The 19,833-nt window shown below is 27.8% G+C and overlaps 1 protein-coding gene across 2 annotated transcripts; it reads left to right on the forward strand.

Annotated features, from left to right (window-relative positions):
• The first annotated feature begins 5,005 nt into the window (after positions 1–5,005).
• LOC117174713 (F-box protein SKIP2-like) lies at positions 5,006–14,313 on the forward strand. Of its 2 annotated transcripts, none has more exons than XM_033364025.1 (5): positions 5,006–5,212; positions 5,584–5,783; positions 9,250–9,758; positions 9,863–10,154; positions 13,529–14,313. In XM_033364025.1, exons 2-5 carry the CDS (start codon positions 5,612–5,614, stop codon positions 14,014–14,016), a joined length of 1,461 nt encoding a protein of 486 aa, XP_033219916.1. In that variant the 5' UTR covers positions 5,006–5,212; positions 5,584–5,611; the 3' UTR covers positions 14,017–14,313. The 2 variants fall into 2 exon arrangements, with proteins under 2 accessions (XP_033219916.1, XP_033219917.1); XM_033364026.1 differs by having other exon boundaries at positions 9,956–10,154.
• Positions 14,314–19,833: the final 5,520 nt, after the last annotated feature.

Below are 19,833 nucleotides of genomic sequence, written 5' to 3' on the forward strand. Positions count from 1 at the left end.
ACCCTCGAAAACATAAAGATAGACCATTTCTAGCCTGTTGTAAGAATCTGGTCACACTTTCGTGTTTCTAAGCGACTTTTTGGGGGTTTGCCGCTCGCCTATGAGAGGAGTTGCGGCATGCCACAGCATGCGGGATGGTGGCGATCGTGAGCTACGAGATGGTCAGGCAAATCTCACTAATCAAACAGCCGTCCAGAAAGAACATCTGCGACAAACGGTAAGCAGTGGACCATCAACTCTGCCAGCTGAGGATGCTTTGGCTAGCGCTAGCTATTTGCAGCCAAACACGTCGAAAGAAATACCGTCGTAGAGCATCAAGTGGGATACCATAATAAAAGAGGAATTGGTGCGTCTCTAACGAAAGTGCGAAGTTTGAAACGAAAATGGAAAAGGATACAATTTTGGAACGAAATTTGGTGCAAAGTATCCTAATATACAGAAAGACGCATTAAGAGATTTTATCGCTAAGGTGAAGGATATCAGGACTAATCTATACATCACAGAATACCGAGCAATGGAGATTAACCAACAGGTTGATTTGGCGTGGAAAAACGACAGCAATGAACATCCGTTAGAGGAAGCCGCGTCATACAGTCAAGCAGGGACAGTTGATGTTCTTCTTCAACCTATCGATGATCCAACACCACCACATCATTCAGAGGTGGATGGCCTTATATAACCAGAGGCAGAGGCAGGGGTTCAGCAACCAAAAATGCTACGAAAATGGACATACGATATGAACAGAGATGTTATGCGCCTTTATTTTTTGGCAGAGAAATGTGGGCAAAGTGTAAGGAGAGAACATCATAGACTCTTCTTACTTAAATACCCAGAGCTAGCCACAAAGATAAATGAGCAGAATCTGAAACATAAAAAACGCTCAATATCTGTAAACAGATTATTTTCAGCTGTTGAAAGAGTTGCTATCAAAGTGGAAGTGGAACAGCAGCTTCCTGTTGATGAACTCGCCTTTGAAGATGTGGACAACGAAGACTTCATTGAAGCTGAAGGCAAAGGTGGTAGGGATAATAATCATCATGTACCCGATCTATTAGCGCCACATCCGGATATTAATAAGGATGATGTTGGATAGCAAAATCCCAGAAAAACTACAGCACCTTCAAAGGAATTTTGGTCATGCTTTACTAGAGTTCAGATATGTACAACCAACACTAGGGCATTCTCTGCCCAAAATGAACACCACAAATGATCTACGTGCACTAATAAAACACCTCAACATCATGATTTTACCCACGTATTTGAACGTAACACAAACTGTGTAAGAGGTGCAAACTCTTGTATACTGTGCAGCTGTGGCAACCGTTAGAACGTTGGGCCTCAGAACTAGGCCTGCAAATGCATTTGTTGTCCCAGTAAGGGATCGAGACCCACCATGGAATATCAGGTTGGATATGGAAGTCAGCAAAGTAAGTTGCAAATTGGGTCGTTTAACTCAATATAAAAAAGGAAATAGAACCAGAAAACTGATAAACCATGTTACTAAAATCATTTACCCTCGGCACATCGAGACTTTAACACCAGCAATATTTGATGAGATTATGGACACCCAACGGCAGAGACTTGATGTTCTTACTGCCAGACTACGTCGGTACAAGAAAAGTAGTGCACGAAGGCAACAAAATCGAAACTTTCAGACTGATGAAAGAAGCTTCTATCGTGATCTGAGTGTAAAGCAAAATAATCAGCCTGACACCGAAGTCCCTTAATTGGAAGATATGACTAACTACTGGTCGGGTGATTGGGGAATAATGAACAGATGCAATATAGACACTGAGTGGTTCGAACTGGAGAAAGCAAGGCCAAGCAATAGTCCTGAATTGCAGCTGACAAACATCTAAAGCTGTGATGTTTCAGCGGCCTTGAAAAGTGCAAGTAATGAACATCCAGATCTGATGCCAGGCTTTATGCTCCAGGGTACTATGCATATGTTACCTAAAAACCCAGATGCTCAAAATCCACCTAAACTTCTAACGATAGCCTGTCTTCCAACAATTTATAAATGTCTTACAGCTATCATTGCAGATAAGGTATATTCTCATTGCGACCAGAATGACATCCTTACACAAGAACAAAAAGGATGTTCTAAAAACTCGCGAGACTGTAAAGATCTAGTCCCTACAAATGATGTTGCCATGACTCAAGCTCGTAAGCATCAAAGGAACTCACACATGGCATACATTGGATACAAGCAAGCCTTCCCTTCCATGCCGCATGACTATTTGCTTGAAGTCTTAAAACTTTACAAAATCTGCCCACGCATTACTGACTGTTTAAGTCATGCGATGAGGCTCTGGGATACAAGAATCAAGTATTTTGATCATGGAGAACCAAGGATAACTAGATCAATACGATTTACGACGAGTATGTTTCAAAGAGACTCCATCAGTGCACCGTGGTTCAAAACACTAAACAGCATGTCTCATGGGTTCAGAATTCATGATAATGAGGATCGTCATCAAGTAACTCATCTTCTATACTTGGATGAACTAAAGCTGTACGCTAGTTCAGCCCAGAAACTGCAGCAGGTGATTGATGTCACAAAGCAGTTTTCAAATGATATCTACATGAATTTCGGAGTAGACAAATGCAGTACAGTGAGTATTCTTGAATGCAAGGCTATTCAATATACGATAGTTAAGACAAGCTTAACGACTGCCTTCACTATGAGACTTAGATTGATTATGAAGAGTTTTCTCAACTCGACAAACAAAATCAGGGCAATCAACACGTTTGCCATCCCTGTCCTCACGTACTCCTTCGGGATCAAAAAATGGTCTCACACCGACCTTGAAAAGTTTAACAGAATTGTTCGCGTAGAAATGACGAAGCACCGAATGCACCACAGAAATTCAGTGATTGAAAGGGTAGTTCTACCACGACATTTAGGGGTAGGGGCTTTATAGATGTCAAAAAACTGTGTGAGTCACAAGTTATACAGTTGCGAGCCTATTTTAACAGCTAACGAAATGTTGCGCTTTACAGCACCATCTGTAAAGCGGATCCTGACTACACGCTCTTAAATTTTTCCTCAAATAGGGCCTTGAATATCAGCGTATAAACCATAGTGGAATTATAAATACAATAGAGGCAGAAAGCTATCAAAAGCGGGAAACCCAAAACGTTACATCAACATGAAGTAGATAGTGAGGCATCCAATATTTGACTAAGAAAGGGTGTTCTGTATTCAGAGACGGAAAGATTTGTCATTGCAATACAGAACAAGGTTGTCAGCACCAGGAATTATCGCAAACACGTGTTACATCAAAACATGGTTGACGGGTGCCGATTATGTGGAGATACCAACGAATCCATGGAGCACATTATTGATGACTGCCGCGGGATGGCTCAAAGAGATGATGGCTAAAAAAAAAGAGATGATGGCACAAAAAAAAAGTAAGTTCCTGTCGCCCGCTCGTCTCGCTCTTATCATTGACACTAGCTCTTTGTCTAGCTAACGATTTATATCTTAAATAAACATTGTATTCAATTGAAACACTGTGTTTTTGGCGTTCCTGACAATTTGGACCATCAACGTGTAACTGACATCCCATAGTGGGCCGGGACCCGAAATCTTGGCAAAAACCCAAGTATGGAATTTAAATAAATCAAACTATTTATTCTTTTGTAGATACTTCAGAGTGCAGTGAACTCTTGTTTATTTCGAGACGCACTTATTTCAAAGCTTATCTCTTTTAGGCCCTCCATGTACGTTTATTTCAAATTGCGCAAAAATAATAATTTATAAAAACACAAATTACTATTTTATCGTTGTGTTAGAGTCGTAAGTTTAAAAAAATTCCAATGCAGTTTGAGGTTGCAAATAACTTAATTTTTTTAAATATTCGCCTGTTTTATATAATTGTATATAGAGAAATTTAAACAAATTGCAATTTATCCCCTTATTATATTCACTTTGAAAAATTCTTTAAAATCGTTGACAGAGCCCCCCCCCCCCCCCCCCCCCCCCCCCCCCCCCCCCCCCCTTCACATACAATCGTTGAATACAATTCACAATCGTCCTCTCCGAATAATTTTCTGGAGCTGCCCTAGTTCTTCTAGGTGTTTTCGTGCTTTCAAAAATTATTTTCTTTATTATATTTATATCATTTTATTTATATTATATTTTTTTGTTTAATCAATTTATTATCTTGTAATATCAGCAATTAATAGTATTTTCTGAATTCCTTGATCTAATTTATGAATTTAAAGAGTTACTTATTTCATTTTAGTCTATATTCCTTCTTTACACAATTTATAATTATTTAAATGCCACTTTTGAAAGCTTTGGTTTTTAAATAAAAATTGAAATATTCCATATTTTGTAATTTTTTAATTAAATATGTTTATAAAAACATCAATTTAATCAACTAATTATAAATTTTGCAAAAATGATCGTAAAGTTCTCATTTAAAAGGACTCACAATGAAAAATTGAGGTTTCCCGTCGAAAAATGACCGAATAATGTATTTTTTAATTAAATTGGTTGAAAAAATATATATAAACTATTTATGAATGTTACTAAATAATTGTCATAAAAAAAAAAGAATTTTCCGATCGACAGGTGCCCGCATAATGTATTTTTTATTGGATTTGTTTGAAGTCTTAAATTTATTAATAAATTAAGATTTTTTTTTAGCCATTACAACAATTTTCCTATTATTGACGTGCACCAGGGATGTCAAATAGAAAAAATTGCAATTTTTTTCGTAACAAAGTTAGCAATTTTAATAAAAAATCAGACTCGACAACTTTCTTTGAAATTTTATCAGCTTTGTTAACCATCTTTTTTGTCCCAATCGGCCAATATTTGTCGGCTTTACGTTATTTGAAACCAAAAAAATAATTTTTTTCCCAGGCCACTTTTTCTTTTAGGGCTACACCACTGCCCTTGTGTCCATTCATTCGTTAGAAAAAGAGGGAAAAAATGCATTATGCACGCTACAGTGAACGCAAGCGCATGCGCGTTGTATTATATGTCAGTCATGTCAGGCGCAGTTGAAATTATATCTGATCATCATCTGCAGTTACCACAAATTTTGCAATTCTGCATTCTTGTATATTTAATGTAATGATTTTTATCAAAGTTGTCTGTGATTCTATGAAACTGTGTGTGGACTACAAGTGTCGGCTACTTACAACAAATAATACGTAAATCCATAAACGTATGGAAAGTGTACTAATGAAGTGAGAGGTTAGTTCATTTTTCAGTACACAATTATTAAATGTTTACGATCCATAAGGTCAAAAGTCACTCGATTCTTGTGACATGTCATAAATTACAAAAATATCATAAAATACATCCCGATTTCAAATCTAGCTCAAATGCCAAATTTGCAGGTTATGTTCTTATGACAGGAAATACGAAAATGTTCTTAGCTCCACAAATAAATTAAATTTGATTAGATAAACTTCCCCATATGATGTTTTCGGGTAAAAAAAAATTATTTTTTGCACTTTTGCGCAAATTGATCCCTTTTTGTCAATTTAGAGTGTTATATTAATAGGATAATATTCACTCGCGATTTCAGAATAGTCAGTATAGGTGAAACATTTTTGTTTTAGACAAAACCATTTGCGAGCATACATTTTTATGGAAACTCATATCCATAAAATGACAGAAAACGGCTCTAGGAAAAGAGAGTCTTCGAAAAAAGTGAAAATTCCGAATGCTGACTCCGCCCCAATAAGCAAAATCGACGATTTTTGTTTAGACTACATTTTTCAGTTTCTCAACATTTGTGAGAGGGTGCAAATAGAAAGGGGTGCGTAATTTTGTTAAAATTTAGATTTATAGTGTACCTACAAAATCCTCATTTCGAAATTTCCTGAATTCCCTGATTGTTCTATTTTTTTAAAGTTTAAACCCAACCTTACATCTAGGAGTTCAATAAATCAATAATGTTAATGCAAAAAAAATGTGTTATTTCTATATTTATTTTAAACATTTTTAGTGACAAGAACAACACACAATTTTATACGGGCTCATACACTAATTACTTTAGATATACGTAAAATACATACATTTTTAACCAAAATTGAAGAACTAAAATTTTAGTTGAAATTATTAATTTTCAACCATGAAAAAAGGAAATTTTTAACAAAATACAGTTTAAATTTTCAATCAGTGATGCATTTTCTATTAAAAAATTAATTCTGAACGGAAAGTGTAATAGTTGTTATTTCTACCAGAAAATAGTTTAATTTTAAATCAAAATAGTTGAATTCAGTCAAAAAATACGAAATTTCAATTTGAAAAATATAAATAATTTTTTAACCAAAAATTTGAGTTCTGAACCAGAAAAGATTTTTGAGTCAATAAAAACAAAAATCTCATCGAAAATGTTGAATTTTCAAGCCAAAAAGACGAATTTCTTTCAAGTCAGTTGAGTTTTCAACCCGAAAATATGAATTTTTAACAAAAAAAGTTGATTTTTCAACCCAAAACTATAAATTTTCTACTAAAATAATTGAATTTGCAACCGAAAAAAAGATAAATTTTCAAGCAAAACTGGCAGTTACATTTTCAATTTAATAAACTAATTTTTCACAAAACTGTTGAGTATTCAACACCAAAATATGAATTTTTAAACCAAATCGATTTCAAGCAAAACAAATCGAATTTTTTAACGGAATAGTTAAAGTTTCAAGAAGGAAAAATAAATTTTCGAAAAAAAAATCAAAGTTAAATTTTCACTGCAAAAAAATAATTTTCAACTAAAAACGAATCTTCAAACAAAAAAATGTATTTTTAACTAAATTGGTGAATCTTCAGCTAGTTAAAATTACAACCGTAAAGATGATTTTCTACCAAAAAAATCTCACTTTTCAACAAAATACATGAATTTTATACTCTACAAGACAAATTTTCTACAAAATAGTGCGATTTTTAACTGAATAAAATCAATTTTTATCGAATCAGTTCAATTCTCAACAAAAAAGAATAAAATTTCTATAAAAAAGATAAATTTTCGACAAAAATTGGAAAAAGTTTAATTTTTAGTTAAGGAAATCCTTTTTTAACTAAAACGATGAATCTTCAGCCAAAAAATAATTTTTTTACGCCAATAGCTCAATTTTCAACCAGTTAAAAACATTAATTTTTAGCAAAAAAAAATTTATCTGAGTAAAGGAATTTTCAATCCTAAAAAATGAATTTTTAACAACAAATATAAAAGTTAACATTTAAAATAGTCGAATTTTCAACTTAAAAGCTATGATTTCTAACAAAAAAAATTAAACTTCTACAAAACAAATGAATTTTCAACGGAAAATATAAATTTTCAACTAAAACAGTGAATTTTGAAGAAAAAAAATTGGTGAAAAATATTTAAATTATCAACCAAAAAAATGAATTTAGACAACTAAGAAAAAATACATTAAGTTACAATTATAAAACATAAACTTTGAAGTCAAAAAACAAAAAATATATATTTTTTAAACCCAAATGAGTTGAATTCACTGTAAAAAAAATAGTATACTATAGAATTCTCCATAAAAACAGATTAATTAAAAAGTGAACAGTTGCATTTTTAAAGGAAAAATATGAACTTTCTATTAAGAGAAATTTTTCAGTAAATAAAGAATAAAGAGTAATCCAAAATATTTGAATTTTGAAGATAAAAAGATGAAATTTGTATAAAACAGTTGAGTTTTCAACCTGAAAATATGAGCTTTTAACGAAAAAGTTAATTTCTAATCAAATTCATTAATTTTAAAGCCTAAAAATACAAATTTTCGACAAAAAAAAAACAGTGGAATTATAAAAAAAAAAGAATTTTCTACTTTAAAAGACGAATTTTAAACGAAATAGTTCAATTTTGAACCACAATTCTCATCCAAGAAGATTAATTTTCTCACCAGAAAGTCCAATTTTCAACATAATGCGTGAATTAGAAAAAAAAATTTTTATCGAAATAGTTTAATTTTCAACCAAAACAATAAAAATGTTATTTAAAAAAAAAAACAACCCGAAAATATTCATTTTTCACAAAAAAAATTGGGAATTATAAAAAGAAATGAATTTTCAAACAAAAAGACAAATTTTCAACAAAATACATGAATTTCCAACTCAACAAAATAAATTTCCAACAAAATAGTGAAATTTTTAACTAAATAAAGTCAATTTTCATCGAAATATTTCAATTTTCAACCAAAATTAATTTTTAAAAAATATTAATTTTTAACAAAATTGGTTAATTTTAAAGCCCAAAAAATACGTTTTTCCACTCGAAAAAAAAGTGGAATTATAAAAAAAATATGAATATTCAATCTAAAAAGACAAATTTTCAATAAAATAGTTAAATTCTCTAACAGAGTTTCATTTTTATAAAAAAAAAATAATTTTTTATTAAAACAGATGAATTTGTAATAAAAAAATATAAATTTTTTTACACGTGGAACTTTCATCCAGAAAATATTTCAGTTCATTTTTCAACTCTAAAATAAAATAAAAAAACTCTAAAAAAATACTTTTGAACAAAAAGTAAATTTTTTACAAAATATTATGACTTTAACCAAATTTTTGAATTTTCAACTAAACAGTTGCATTTCTATCCAAGAAAGAAGTAATTTCTGTTAAAGCAGGTGAATTGGTAAAATCAAAAAGACACATTTTTATTAAAAAAAGGATGGAACTTCTTCTAAATCCGATGAATTAAACAAAAACAAAAGTGTTAAAAATTAAATAAATTTTCATTCAAAAAAGATTCCAGTTCACTTTCTAAAACTAAAATATGAAAATAAGAACTGTAAACAATTTGCAACGAAAATGGATGCCTTTTTAAGAAAATTATTAAATTTTCAACCAAAGAATAAAATTTATAACTAAAAGGATAATCTTCAGAAACAATTTGTAGCGAATTTTCAAAATTTTAATCGGAAAATATTTCATTTTTAAAGTTTTTAACTTGGCATATTCTCGAAATTTTAATCGTAAACTATTTTGATTTGAGTTTCTTCAATTCAAAATAAGATTGTTCAATTTTAAACGCTTTGAATTAGAACTGATAAAATTTCAACGAATACCAATTTAAAACAAAACAGGTTAAACTTCCAACCACAAAGTGGAGTTCTTAACCCATAAAGCTAAATTTGTCCTAAAAATGGAATAAATGAATTTTCAGTTAAAACAATTATTTTTTGTTTTATTTCAATAAAGTCGCAGTTAAATTTTTAATTAAAAAATTGCATTTTCAACATAAAAAAGTAATGATCACTTCCAATTTTCAGTTTGTAAACGATGGCAGTATGTGAGCAGACGATCATGGTACACTTTTAAAAAATTAGATTACTCTCCAAACAGAGGCTGGCCAAGGAGAAACATGGCAGTTCAACTTTTAGACCAAGAAGTAATTCAGCCTGTTTTGGAGCGATGTGGACGATTTTTACAGTCTTTAAATTTGTCCGTGGAAGGCATAAGAAAAATATATCGTTCCGAAAATATAGTCGTTGTTATCGCAGCAAATTGCCAGAAACTAAAAGTTCTCGACATGTCCGTCCTGAGTGTTCCCGCCGAGGCATTTACATTTTTGATTCCTTGCTGCAGGAATTTGAGAAAATTGGTGTTCAGTATTGAAGGAGAGTCCAAGGCTTGTGAAGAAACAATCATTAAATTATTGAAAAAGGCAAAAAAGCTTAAACATTTTAGCACCGACTTCAATTCCATTCATCTCGACTCATTCCCTGCTGATACTATCGAGGAAATTATTCTTAACCAATCCATCATTCGGATATCAGAGGTAAGTTACTTTATTTATCTTTAATTTATTTATATTTTGAAAAGTTTAAGACAAGAATCTTTGTTTTTTTTTGTTTTTGTTTTTTTTTGTTTTTTTTTTTTTAGTTAAAAACTTTCAGCCAGTTGCACACGCTCATTTTAAACAAATGCAAAAGTATCAATAACTACTATCTCGATTTGATATGTTCGCAAATGAAGAACTTGAGAGTTTTCAAGATGTTCGAACTGAAAAGTGTCGAGGGTGACATGGCTCTTTCCAGCGAGGGACTGGAAAATATAGGAAAGCTACAAAATCTTGAAAAACTCGATGTTCGAGGGAATTACAATATTCTCACGGACGAAGTGATGGCGGAAATAGCCAAGAGATGTAAAAAAATTGCTTTCCTCAACATTTCCCGTAAGTTGAAAATCAGTTGTTTTTTTTTATCAAATATTTCTTTAAAACGGGTGGCTGCTAGACAGGAAATTTTACAAATTTTTACCCCCAAAAAATCTATCCAATCGCATGATATTAACAAATTTTTTGTATTGAAATGTTTATATTTATTAAATTATCAATGAACATTATGTAAATACAACATTTTGCATTATTAAAAAAACACAAAATTCGCTTTTTTTCTTGAATTTTCAACTGTTTTAAATTTAAGGAGAAAAAAGTGAATTTTGTACTAAAAAGTAGAGTAAAGAATTTTCTATTTACATAGTTTTACATGAGAATATCAAAAACATTTCAATAATTGAAAACTAAAAGCGTTGGAAATGCTTTAAATTAAAAATATGAGTTTGTAACCTAAAAATATGAATTTGTAACCCATAAATGTGAATTTTTTACCAAAAGAATGTAATTCTTACATTTAAAATTTAAAAAAATTAATATAAAATGAAATAGTTTAATTTTCAACCGAATATATGAATTTTAAACTAAAATTATGAATCTTCAACAACAAAATTTTTTTTACCAAAACGACAAATTTTGATAAAACGTATGAATTTTTTACTACAAATTATAAATTTTTAACTAAAAATAGAAGAGGTAAATTTTCAGTTTGAAAATTAAAGTTGGAAAAACAAAACAAATTTTCAACAAAATAGTTCAATTTCTAATCTAAAATATAAGTTAAATTTTCAGTAAAAAAAAGTAATTTTCAAACAAAAAAATGTCAACCAAATAGTTAAAAAAAAATTATATTTAATTTACATTAATTAAAAATTTAATTAGTTATTTAAGAAATAAATTAATTTTCTACTAAAACGACCAATTTTCAACAAAATATATGAATTTTTAACTAAAATTTATAAGCTTTATCCAGAAATAGAACAGGTAAATTTTCAGCTAAAGAAATAAAGTTGCAAAAATAAAACGAATTTTTAACGAAATAGTTCAATTTTTAATGAAAAATATAATCAATTTTCAGTAAAAAAAATATAATAATTTCCAAACCTAAAAAAAATCAACGAAATAGTTTAAAAAAATTTAATTTAAATTAATTACAAATTTAATAAGTTATGTAATAAATTAATAAAATATTGTTTAATAATTTAATTAATTCAATTAACACATTGAAATGTAATCTAAATTAAAATTTAAATCTAAAAATTTCAGTTAAAAAAATTAAGTTTAACCGAAAAAAATAAAGTTAGAACCAAAATGATGAATTTTCAAGCAAAAATTATTTTTCAACTGAAACGACCAATTTTCAACAAAATGTATGAATTTTTATCTAAAATTTATAAGTTTTTAGTCAAAAATAGAACAGGTAAATTTTCAATTTGAAAAAATAAATTCCAAATAACAAAACGAATTTTTAATAAAATAGTTAAATTTTTAGTCCAAAATAGAATAGTTAAATTTTCATAAATTATTTAATTTTCAATCCTAACAAAAATTCAACTAAATAGTTACATTTTTATCGAAAATCTTACATTTCTATTAAAAAATACACATTTTTCACAAAAAGGGAATAGTTATATTTACAGATAAAAAGAAATTGAATAAAAAAAAAGAAAGGATTTTCAACAACATAGTTAAAATTTCAGTCAAAGAAATCAATTCTAAAATTAGGAATCTTTAACTATAAAAATAAATCTTTTACTAAATAGTTAAATTTTCTACCGAAAAGATCACTTTCTGTCAAAAAGGTAAAATTTTCAAACAAATACATAAATTTTTTACCATGTAAACTAAATTTATAGGGAAATAGTTCAATTTTCAACCAAGAAAATGAAGTTTTAATCAAATTGTTCGATTTTCAACTGAAGAAGATAAATTTTCAGCCAAACATGGAATAGTTAAATTTTTAATTTAAAAAATGTATTATTAACAGCAAAAAATAATTTTAGCAAAAAAAGTGTTTTATTTTATATTAAAAACAGTTTAATTCAACACAAATAGATGAATTTTAATCAAGATAGTTGAATCCTAAACCAAAGCAGACTAATTTTTAAACAAATCGTGTCGATTTCTAACAGAAAAAAAAAATTCTATAAAACAGTTATTGAAGATATTGAAGAAACAGGTGAACTTTAAATTAAAAAAGAGTGTAAAAATGTTATATTTACCTAATTTTACATGTCAATTTAATCAATATTTTAACCCAGAACAAATGTGTGGAGAAAGTGGATTTTTTCGGAAACGGATTGCTAATGGCCAATAATATTTTGACAAATTAAGAGCCATCCAATTGACTGATAGAGAATTTTTGGAGATTAAAAAATAATCCTAACTCTGATCATCTCCATCTTAAACAACTAAAAAATAAAAGCGTTTGAAATTGTAAATTTTTGATAAATAACATTTGAAGTTCTTCAATTGTAAATATAAATTAATGATTTTTTTATAGAACTTCATTTAGAGTATTGAAAATTAAACAATTTACAGATTAAAAGCTTTTAAATAGTTTAAAATTAATAGATCTATAATTTATTGCTTTTATTCCATTCAAATCCTATTTAAATATTGTTTTAGTTTAAAATATTCCACTTTTAACCCATTAAATTTGAAATTTTTTATTTAGCAAAAAATAACATTTTTCATTATTTATAAATATTATACCATTCGTTTAAAATTGATAATTATAAATCAAATATTAAAATATTTACAAATTTGTAACTAAATTGTTTGATATCAAGTTCAATCCTTAGAATTCGGAATGTTGTTCCGTTTTTAATTTTTAAGTATTTGATTTCGATGTAAAAATAACAATTGAATAATTATTAATTTGGAACGAGTTAACATAAAAATAATTAAATTTCGAATTTGAAAATTGTTAGCTTTAAAAAAATGCATTCTATTTTTAATGTTTATAACATAAAATTGCTTAAAATTATATCATTTTGAACATTTGTACATTTTTTTAAAAGAGAAATCTTCAATTTAGATAAATTAAAATTGAAAATTCTGCAGTTGAAGGAAAATTCATTTTAAATTCTTCACTTTAAAAAGTGTTACAAATTTCCATTTCATACGAGTAAATTATAGATCATTTGAATATAAAAATTCTGAACTAAAAAGTTGTAAAGTTTCAATTTTAAAATTATAAAATTCAAAGAGTTCCACTTTGAGTGTTTTAATTTTAAATTTCATTTTTAATTACTTCAAATAAAAAAAATATTCAGTTATAAGATTTTGAATGCTTTAATTATTCTTTTTTTATTAATTATTATTTATTTTTAATAACTGACCAAGAATTTTGTTCCTTGACTAAAACGAGCCACCCTTGTTTAAATTAATCTCTTGAAAACCGATTTTTTCACACCGTAATTGTTTCACAGATAACTACAAATTAACAGACAAAGTACTTGACGCCCTATCAAATCTAAAACAACTACAGTGCCTGATAATGAATTCAAACGAAGTGACGGGAGAAAATTTATGGAGACTCTATTCCCTCGAGAAGTTGGAGTGTAAATGGTGTCGAAAATTAAAGACTGAAAACCTGATTTTGTTGGTGGAAATTTCAACAAATCTGAAATTTCTCAATTGTTTTGGCTGCTGTAGTATCAACAACGATTTTCTACAAGCTGCCGCATATGCGACTGCGGGCCGAGTGAATGAAACAGTTTTAGAAATGTGTACTTTAGAAACTTCCATGGACATTGACAACTTTCAAAATAGATCGCCGCTTTTAAGAATAGATAATTCGCCAGCATTTTTCGAGCAGGATCTTATGATTGATTTCCAGTCGGAAGTTATTGACTGCAAGGATCACGAATCGGACAATGATTCGGATTCTGACGAGTATTACGAATTAGAAAGTTGATGATTCTGATTATTAATTTTAAGCCAAGTACCTTCGTCAATTCCTTTATGTATGTGATTACGCCATGAAACGCAAGACTTTTTTTATTTTTTTATTTTTTATTTAAGACTTTCAACGTTTTCGTTATCTTACGCTAGACATTTTTATGCATGCATTTCTAATTTTAAAAAAAACAAGAACATTACCAAAAACAGGAGTATTATTCATTTGATGTATTTAGAAAATCCAATTCTTGTAGATTTTATTTGTAGAGTTGTATTTAAAAATTTTAGGCTTCAGGAAGTTATTAAAAAAAGGTTGATTCAAATTTCCACGCAAAGACTTTTGAATGTTTATATATAAAATTATTCAATTTTTAATTTTTTGAGGCTGGAAAATCCACTTTCAGTTCGGTTTCAACTTTTTTTTAAAGTGCAATTGTTAAATTTTTCAATTATGAAATCATTCAGTTTAACATTGCGTAATTGTTGATAAATAAATAAATTGGAATTTCTTTTAGTTTAAAAAAAAATAATTTTAATTAGAAAAAAAAGAAACAATTTTTAATATTTAGAAATATTTCACTGTTCATTTAAAATTAATAATTATAAATCAAATATAAAAATAGTAACTAAAATGTTTGAAATAACGTTCAATCGTTAACATTTCAGAATGTTCATTTAAACTTTGAATTAGTTGGAAGAGGGACATTTTTTGTTACATTTTTATTAAGTTGGCAGGGACAAAATTTTGGTTTTTAATTTTTTCTAAATTGAAAGAGGGAAATTTGTTTAATTACACATTTTTGTCAAGTTGGAAGGAACGAAATTTTGTTAATTTTTTTCTGAATAATATTCAATTTTTTCTAAATTGGAAGAGGGAAATTTTTTTATTTTAAAATTTTTGTCGAGTTGGAAGGAACGAAATTTTGTTTATTTTTTTCTGAATGATTTGTTTTAATTGTTTTTCAATATTTTCTGAATTGGAAAAGGGAAATTGATTATTTAAAAATTTTTTTCGAATTGGAAGGGACGAAATTTTGTTCATTTTTTTTCTGAATGATTGGTTTTCATTGTTTCTCAATTCTTTCTAAATTGGAAAAGGGAAATTTTTTATTTGTAGATTTTTTCCAGTTGGAAGGAACGAAATTTTGTTTATTATTTTTCTGAATGATTGGTTTTCAATTATTTCTAAATTGGAAGAGGGACATTTGTTTATTTTTGTCGAGTTGAAAGGAACGAAATTTGTTTATTTTTTTCTTAATGGTTTTCAATTTTTTCTTCATTGGAAGAGGGACATTTTTTTATTTTAATATTTTTTTCGAGTTGGAAGGCACGAAATTTTGTTTATTTTTTTCTGAATTGGAAAAGACTTATTTTTATAGCATTTTTATTGAGTTTAAGACGACAACTTTTTATTTTCAATAGGATATTTTATAGGAATGAAAAAATGAACGGCAGATCCATTATTAACTTTAAATAATAATCATCAGTGTGACAACATAATAATAATTTATTATACTGCATGCTCGCAAAATGTCCCTCCATCAATTCAACAAAAATTAAAAACTAAAATTTACTCATTTCAAACTCAACAAAACATCTTGAAAATATCAAATTTGCCCGCCTTCGACTTCCAATTCAGAAAAAAATATTGACCCCCTTCAAGTCGATATAAATTCTTTAAAAAATGGCCTCTTTCAACTTATAAAAAATTTAAAACCCAACATTTCTTCACTACCAACCAGAAAATGTTACAAGTTTCAATTGTTGTTATTATTGATACAAATAAGAAAATTTCCCTCTTCCAATTCAGAAAAAAGCTCAATAAAAATTTTGAAAAAAATGGCGTCTTTCAATTAAAAAAAAAAAAAAACTAGTCAAACTGTTCTGCTTTTCAACTCAATAGAAATGTTTAAAAAATGTCCCTGTTTCAATTCAGAAAAAAATGTCAAACTTTTCAATTCCATAAAAAATATGAATAATACAAAATTATCCATTCCATTCACAAAATATCAAAACCCAAAATTTTCTTAATTGAAACTCGGAAAAAATCTGCAACTTATAAAATATCTCTTCCAATTCAGCCCACCTTAAACTCAATAAAAATGTGGACATTGAGTTCCTCTTCTAATTCGGAAAAAATTAAATTCTGCAATTTCTTCCCTTTCGTTTAAAATAATGAAATTTAAAAAAAAACATTATCTTACCACACTTGGTTTTATTATCTAAAGTTAATATTAAGCCCCATAATTTTTCTTTGTTACTCTAAAACGAACATTTATTTTTCAAATTATATTATATTTTTAAATTATCGCAATTTTTTTTCTACCAAAAAGAAGAACTTCCAACTAAAAAATATCAATATACAATGTGGTTAAGCCTTAAACTAATTATTTCAATTTTCAACAAAAAAATATTAAATTTCAACGAATAATTTAATAGCAGCGATTTCTAACAAAATATGAATTTCTAACAAAACAGTTAAATCACCAACCAAAGAAAATTGATTTTCAACCAAATAATTAAATTTTTATCTAAAAGAGAATAAATTTCTGCTAAAACAAGTGAATTTTCAAACAATAAAGATTTCAGTTGAATTTCAAACACCAAAATATTAATTTTTCCGCAAAAAATTAATTTTCTACCAAAAATATAATTAATGTATTATTATGTTGGCAATATTATGTTTATTATTTAAATTATTTCAATAACCTTGAAAAACTTTAGCGAATCGGGAAATGACCGATTATTTTTATAATTCATTAAATGGTAATCCTATAGTTCCATTTTAAATACTTAAGATGAAAATTATTATTTTTTTATTCATTACGAAAATTATGTTTTTAAATTATCGCAAGATTTTCAGTGATATTACCAATTAATAATCTAATTTTTAGGGACAACTGGAAAATCCTGAAAAATAAAAGTTCCGAATATAAAAAAAATTTAATTGTTTTTTAATCAATATTATCTTTTTATAAAAAATAGAATAATTAAATATTTAGATCAAAGAAATGTTTTTACACTGTTTACAGAGTTAGATATTTTATTATTCGCCAATTTTCTGTCGGAAATTTTATTAATCGGGCATTGTTAATTTCCCGAATTTTTAAATTATAAAATTCTCGAATTTAAACAATTTAAAAATTGTTTTTTCAATCAATATTATTTATTTATTAAAAATAAAATAATCTAATATTTTTATCAAAGAAAACATTTTTTTAATGTTCAGAGTTTAAAAAAACTATTGTTTGAATTTATAATAACAATAATTTAATAAAAATTCAATAAATAAATATATATTCGAAAAAACATGGACCTTAGAAATTATTTTTTTTCAATTATTGTTATTTTAAATTGAAACAATAATTTACAAACTTAAACATTAAATAAAAAAGTTCCTTTGATACAAATATTTAATTATTTTATTGTTAATAAATAAATCATACTTATTAAAAAACAATTTTTTTACTTAATTAAATTCGCAAATTTAAGAATTCAGAAAATTTCTGTCGGGAATTTTCATACTCGGCAATATTTATTTTGAAGAATTCAATTACAAATTTTAAGTTTTTTAATAATTATATAATATTTGAGATTAAATGAGATTAAAAAATGTGTGAAAATATAATATGGAAGACTTTGAGACCATTTTTTTAATTTATCATGATTCAAAAAAGGTTTCGTTAAACTGAATTTTGCAGAGTACCAAGGGAATGAAAAAAATATTTTTTACATTCATGAGAAAATTTTTAATGATTGTTTTGTAATTAATTCTAAGAGGAAATGAAAAAAGATTACAAAAGATTTTTAAATTTTTAAAAAGAGTAAAAGATCTTCAAGCAAAATTTGCCATATTACGTAACTTTAGAAAAAAATTGAGTAAGTTTAAAAGATATTCAGAAGTTTTGAAGCGATTAAAAAATAATTATAACTTGTAACAATTTTTTTTAAAGAATTTTGTAAGGTTTCACGAAAATTAAAAAAATTGGGTTCCTACGAAAAAATAAAATGAATTTTTATTTTGAAAAATTAATTTTAAGAAATAATTAAGAAGATTTCAAACAATTTCTAAAACTGTCAAAGAAGAATCTGTAAAAATTTCAAGGCAATTTTTTAATTTTCAGAATTTGAAAAAAAAATGAGGAAAAATTTGAGTAATTTTTAAAGATTGAAAGGTTTAAAGGGTCTGAAAAGATTTTTTAAAAAAATTCTTTGTTCTTAAAGTGAATTGTGGGTATCTAACACCCCAAGCAATATTCAAACTCTTATAAAGCATAATTAATTCGAAAAAATTGAGTAAGTCTCACCATCTAGCTTCAGTTGAAGATACGTCAGTCTACTAGCAGCAGCTGCTGAAAGTGGAGGTAAGAAAATCGTGGGGTCTCAAACACCCAGTCTGCACTTAGTGAGTGCAAATGCAATTTTTAAAGTAATTTTTTTTTTTGAAATTTTATTGATTTTTGTTTACTTTCTAACGTAAGTATATCATATGAAGTGAAATAATTATTTTGTTTCGATTATTTCATGCTTTTTACATTCTCATCATTTATGATTGAAAAAGTATTAGAGTTGTCGGAAATTTGACATCACACTTTTTTAACGGATCTCCACGTTTCGAGACCCCCTGAATCCGAAAATCAGGTTTTCACGATGGCGTCTATCTGTCCGGCCGTCCGTAAACACGATAACTCTCGAAAACATGTGCGAATGAAATCCATCTTTGGCACACTTATTTTAGGTCCTAAAAGAAAGGACGAGTTCGTGAACAAGCTATTTTTGATAAAAATTCAAAAAGTGAGCGCATTTTGAAAATTTTTGAGACCACTTTTTTCTGAATTTGAAAATTCTATGTACGGATATTTATAATATTAAAAAGAACAAACAATTTACCCTTATGACTTTTTTCGATAAAATAAAAATTTTCAGAGATATAACGTTTTCAAAATTTTTTAAATCAACCGAAAATCAAAATTTGAAGCCAAAAAACGCACGATATGAAAAAAAGTCAAGAAAAGAAAACCATTTCTTTTTAAAAGCCCTACAAGATCATCATAACAAATTTTTGGATTTTCTTCAAAAATTCAAATTTTGATTGCACAAAAAATAATGGAAAATAAAAAATTCCATTTTGTGGACAAACTATGTAGGATACAAAAAAAGATGAATTAACAAAATTGGTAATCCCAAAAAAAATCTAAAATTTCGTAAGGATCACTTCTTGATAGGACGCGTACTTTTTGTTTTATTCGTGAAAAATAACATTGAAAAAAAAAATAATAATAAAAAAAATGTGTGGAAAAACGACGAAAGTTACGAGAAAAAACAAGATTTAACAAAACCTGTTTACAAATATCGGTCGGAAATAGAGCGCGGAGCGCGAGTGTCAACGTTGAGAATGTGTACATCAAAGCCTACAGAGCTTTGAGAAACTTAATCTTTGACAATACTTAATTAAGTAGAACATGAAGACGCATATTAATACTGTCATCTAAAAGAGATCTTTTTGATAAAGTTTTTTTCAAGCATTCCAAATGCAAAGAATGAATATCCGAGCGCGAAGCGCGAGATTCAACCGCCGAGCGCCCTAGGCGCGCTCAAACTTGCGAGCGATGAGGATGTGCCCGCGAAGTGGGCAGATTTTTTTCTTTGTAGATGGCTTATGACTTACAGCAGCGCGTCATGCGAGAGCAGACTACGGGTGTATTGAATAAAATATAATTGTTATAATACAGTTATATACGAGGGTGGATTGATAAGTTTCCGGCCTGACCAAGAAAAACAACGTTTTTAAGAATTTTTTTTTTTTATTTCTCAACATAATCTCCTCCAAGGC

Source organism: Belonocnema kinseyi, chromosome 6 (genome assembly GCF_010883055.1).
Source record: "Belonocnema kinseyi isolate 2016_QV_RU_SX_M_011 chromosome 6, B_treatae_v1, whole genome shotgun sequence".
Lineage (NCBI taxonomy): Eukaryota > Metazoa > Arthropoda > Insecta > Hymenoptera > Cynipidae > Belonocnema > Belonocnema kinseyi.

Coding starts and splice junctions, on each gene's coding strand:
- LOC117174713 (XM_033364025.1), top strand. CDS start 5,612: ATGGAAACTCATATCCATAAAATGACAGAAAACGGCTCTAGGAAAAGA. Junction 5,784..9,249: donor GAGGGTGCAAATAGAAAGGG/GTGCGTAATTTT, acceptor TCCAATTTTCAG/TTTGTAAACGATGGCAGTAT. Junction 10,155..13,528: donor TGCTTTCCTCAACATTTCCC/GTAAGTTGAAAA, acceptor ATTGTTTCACAG/ATAACTACAAATTAACAGAC.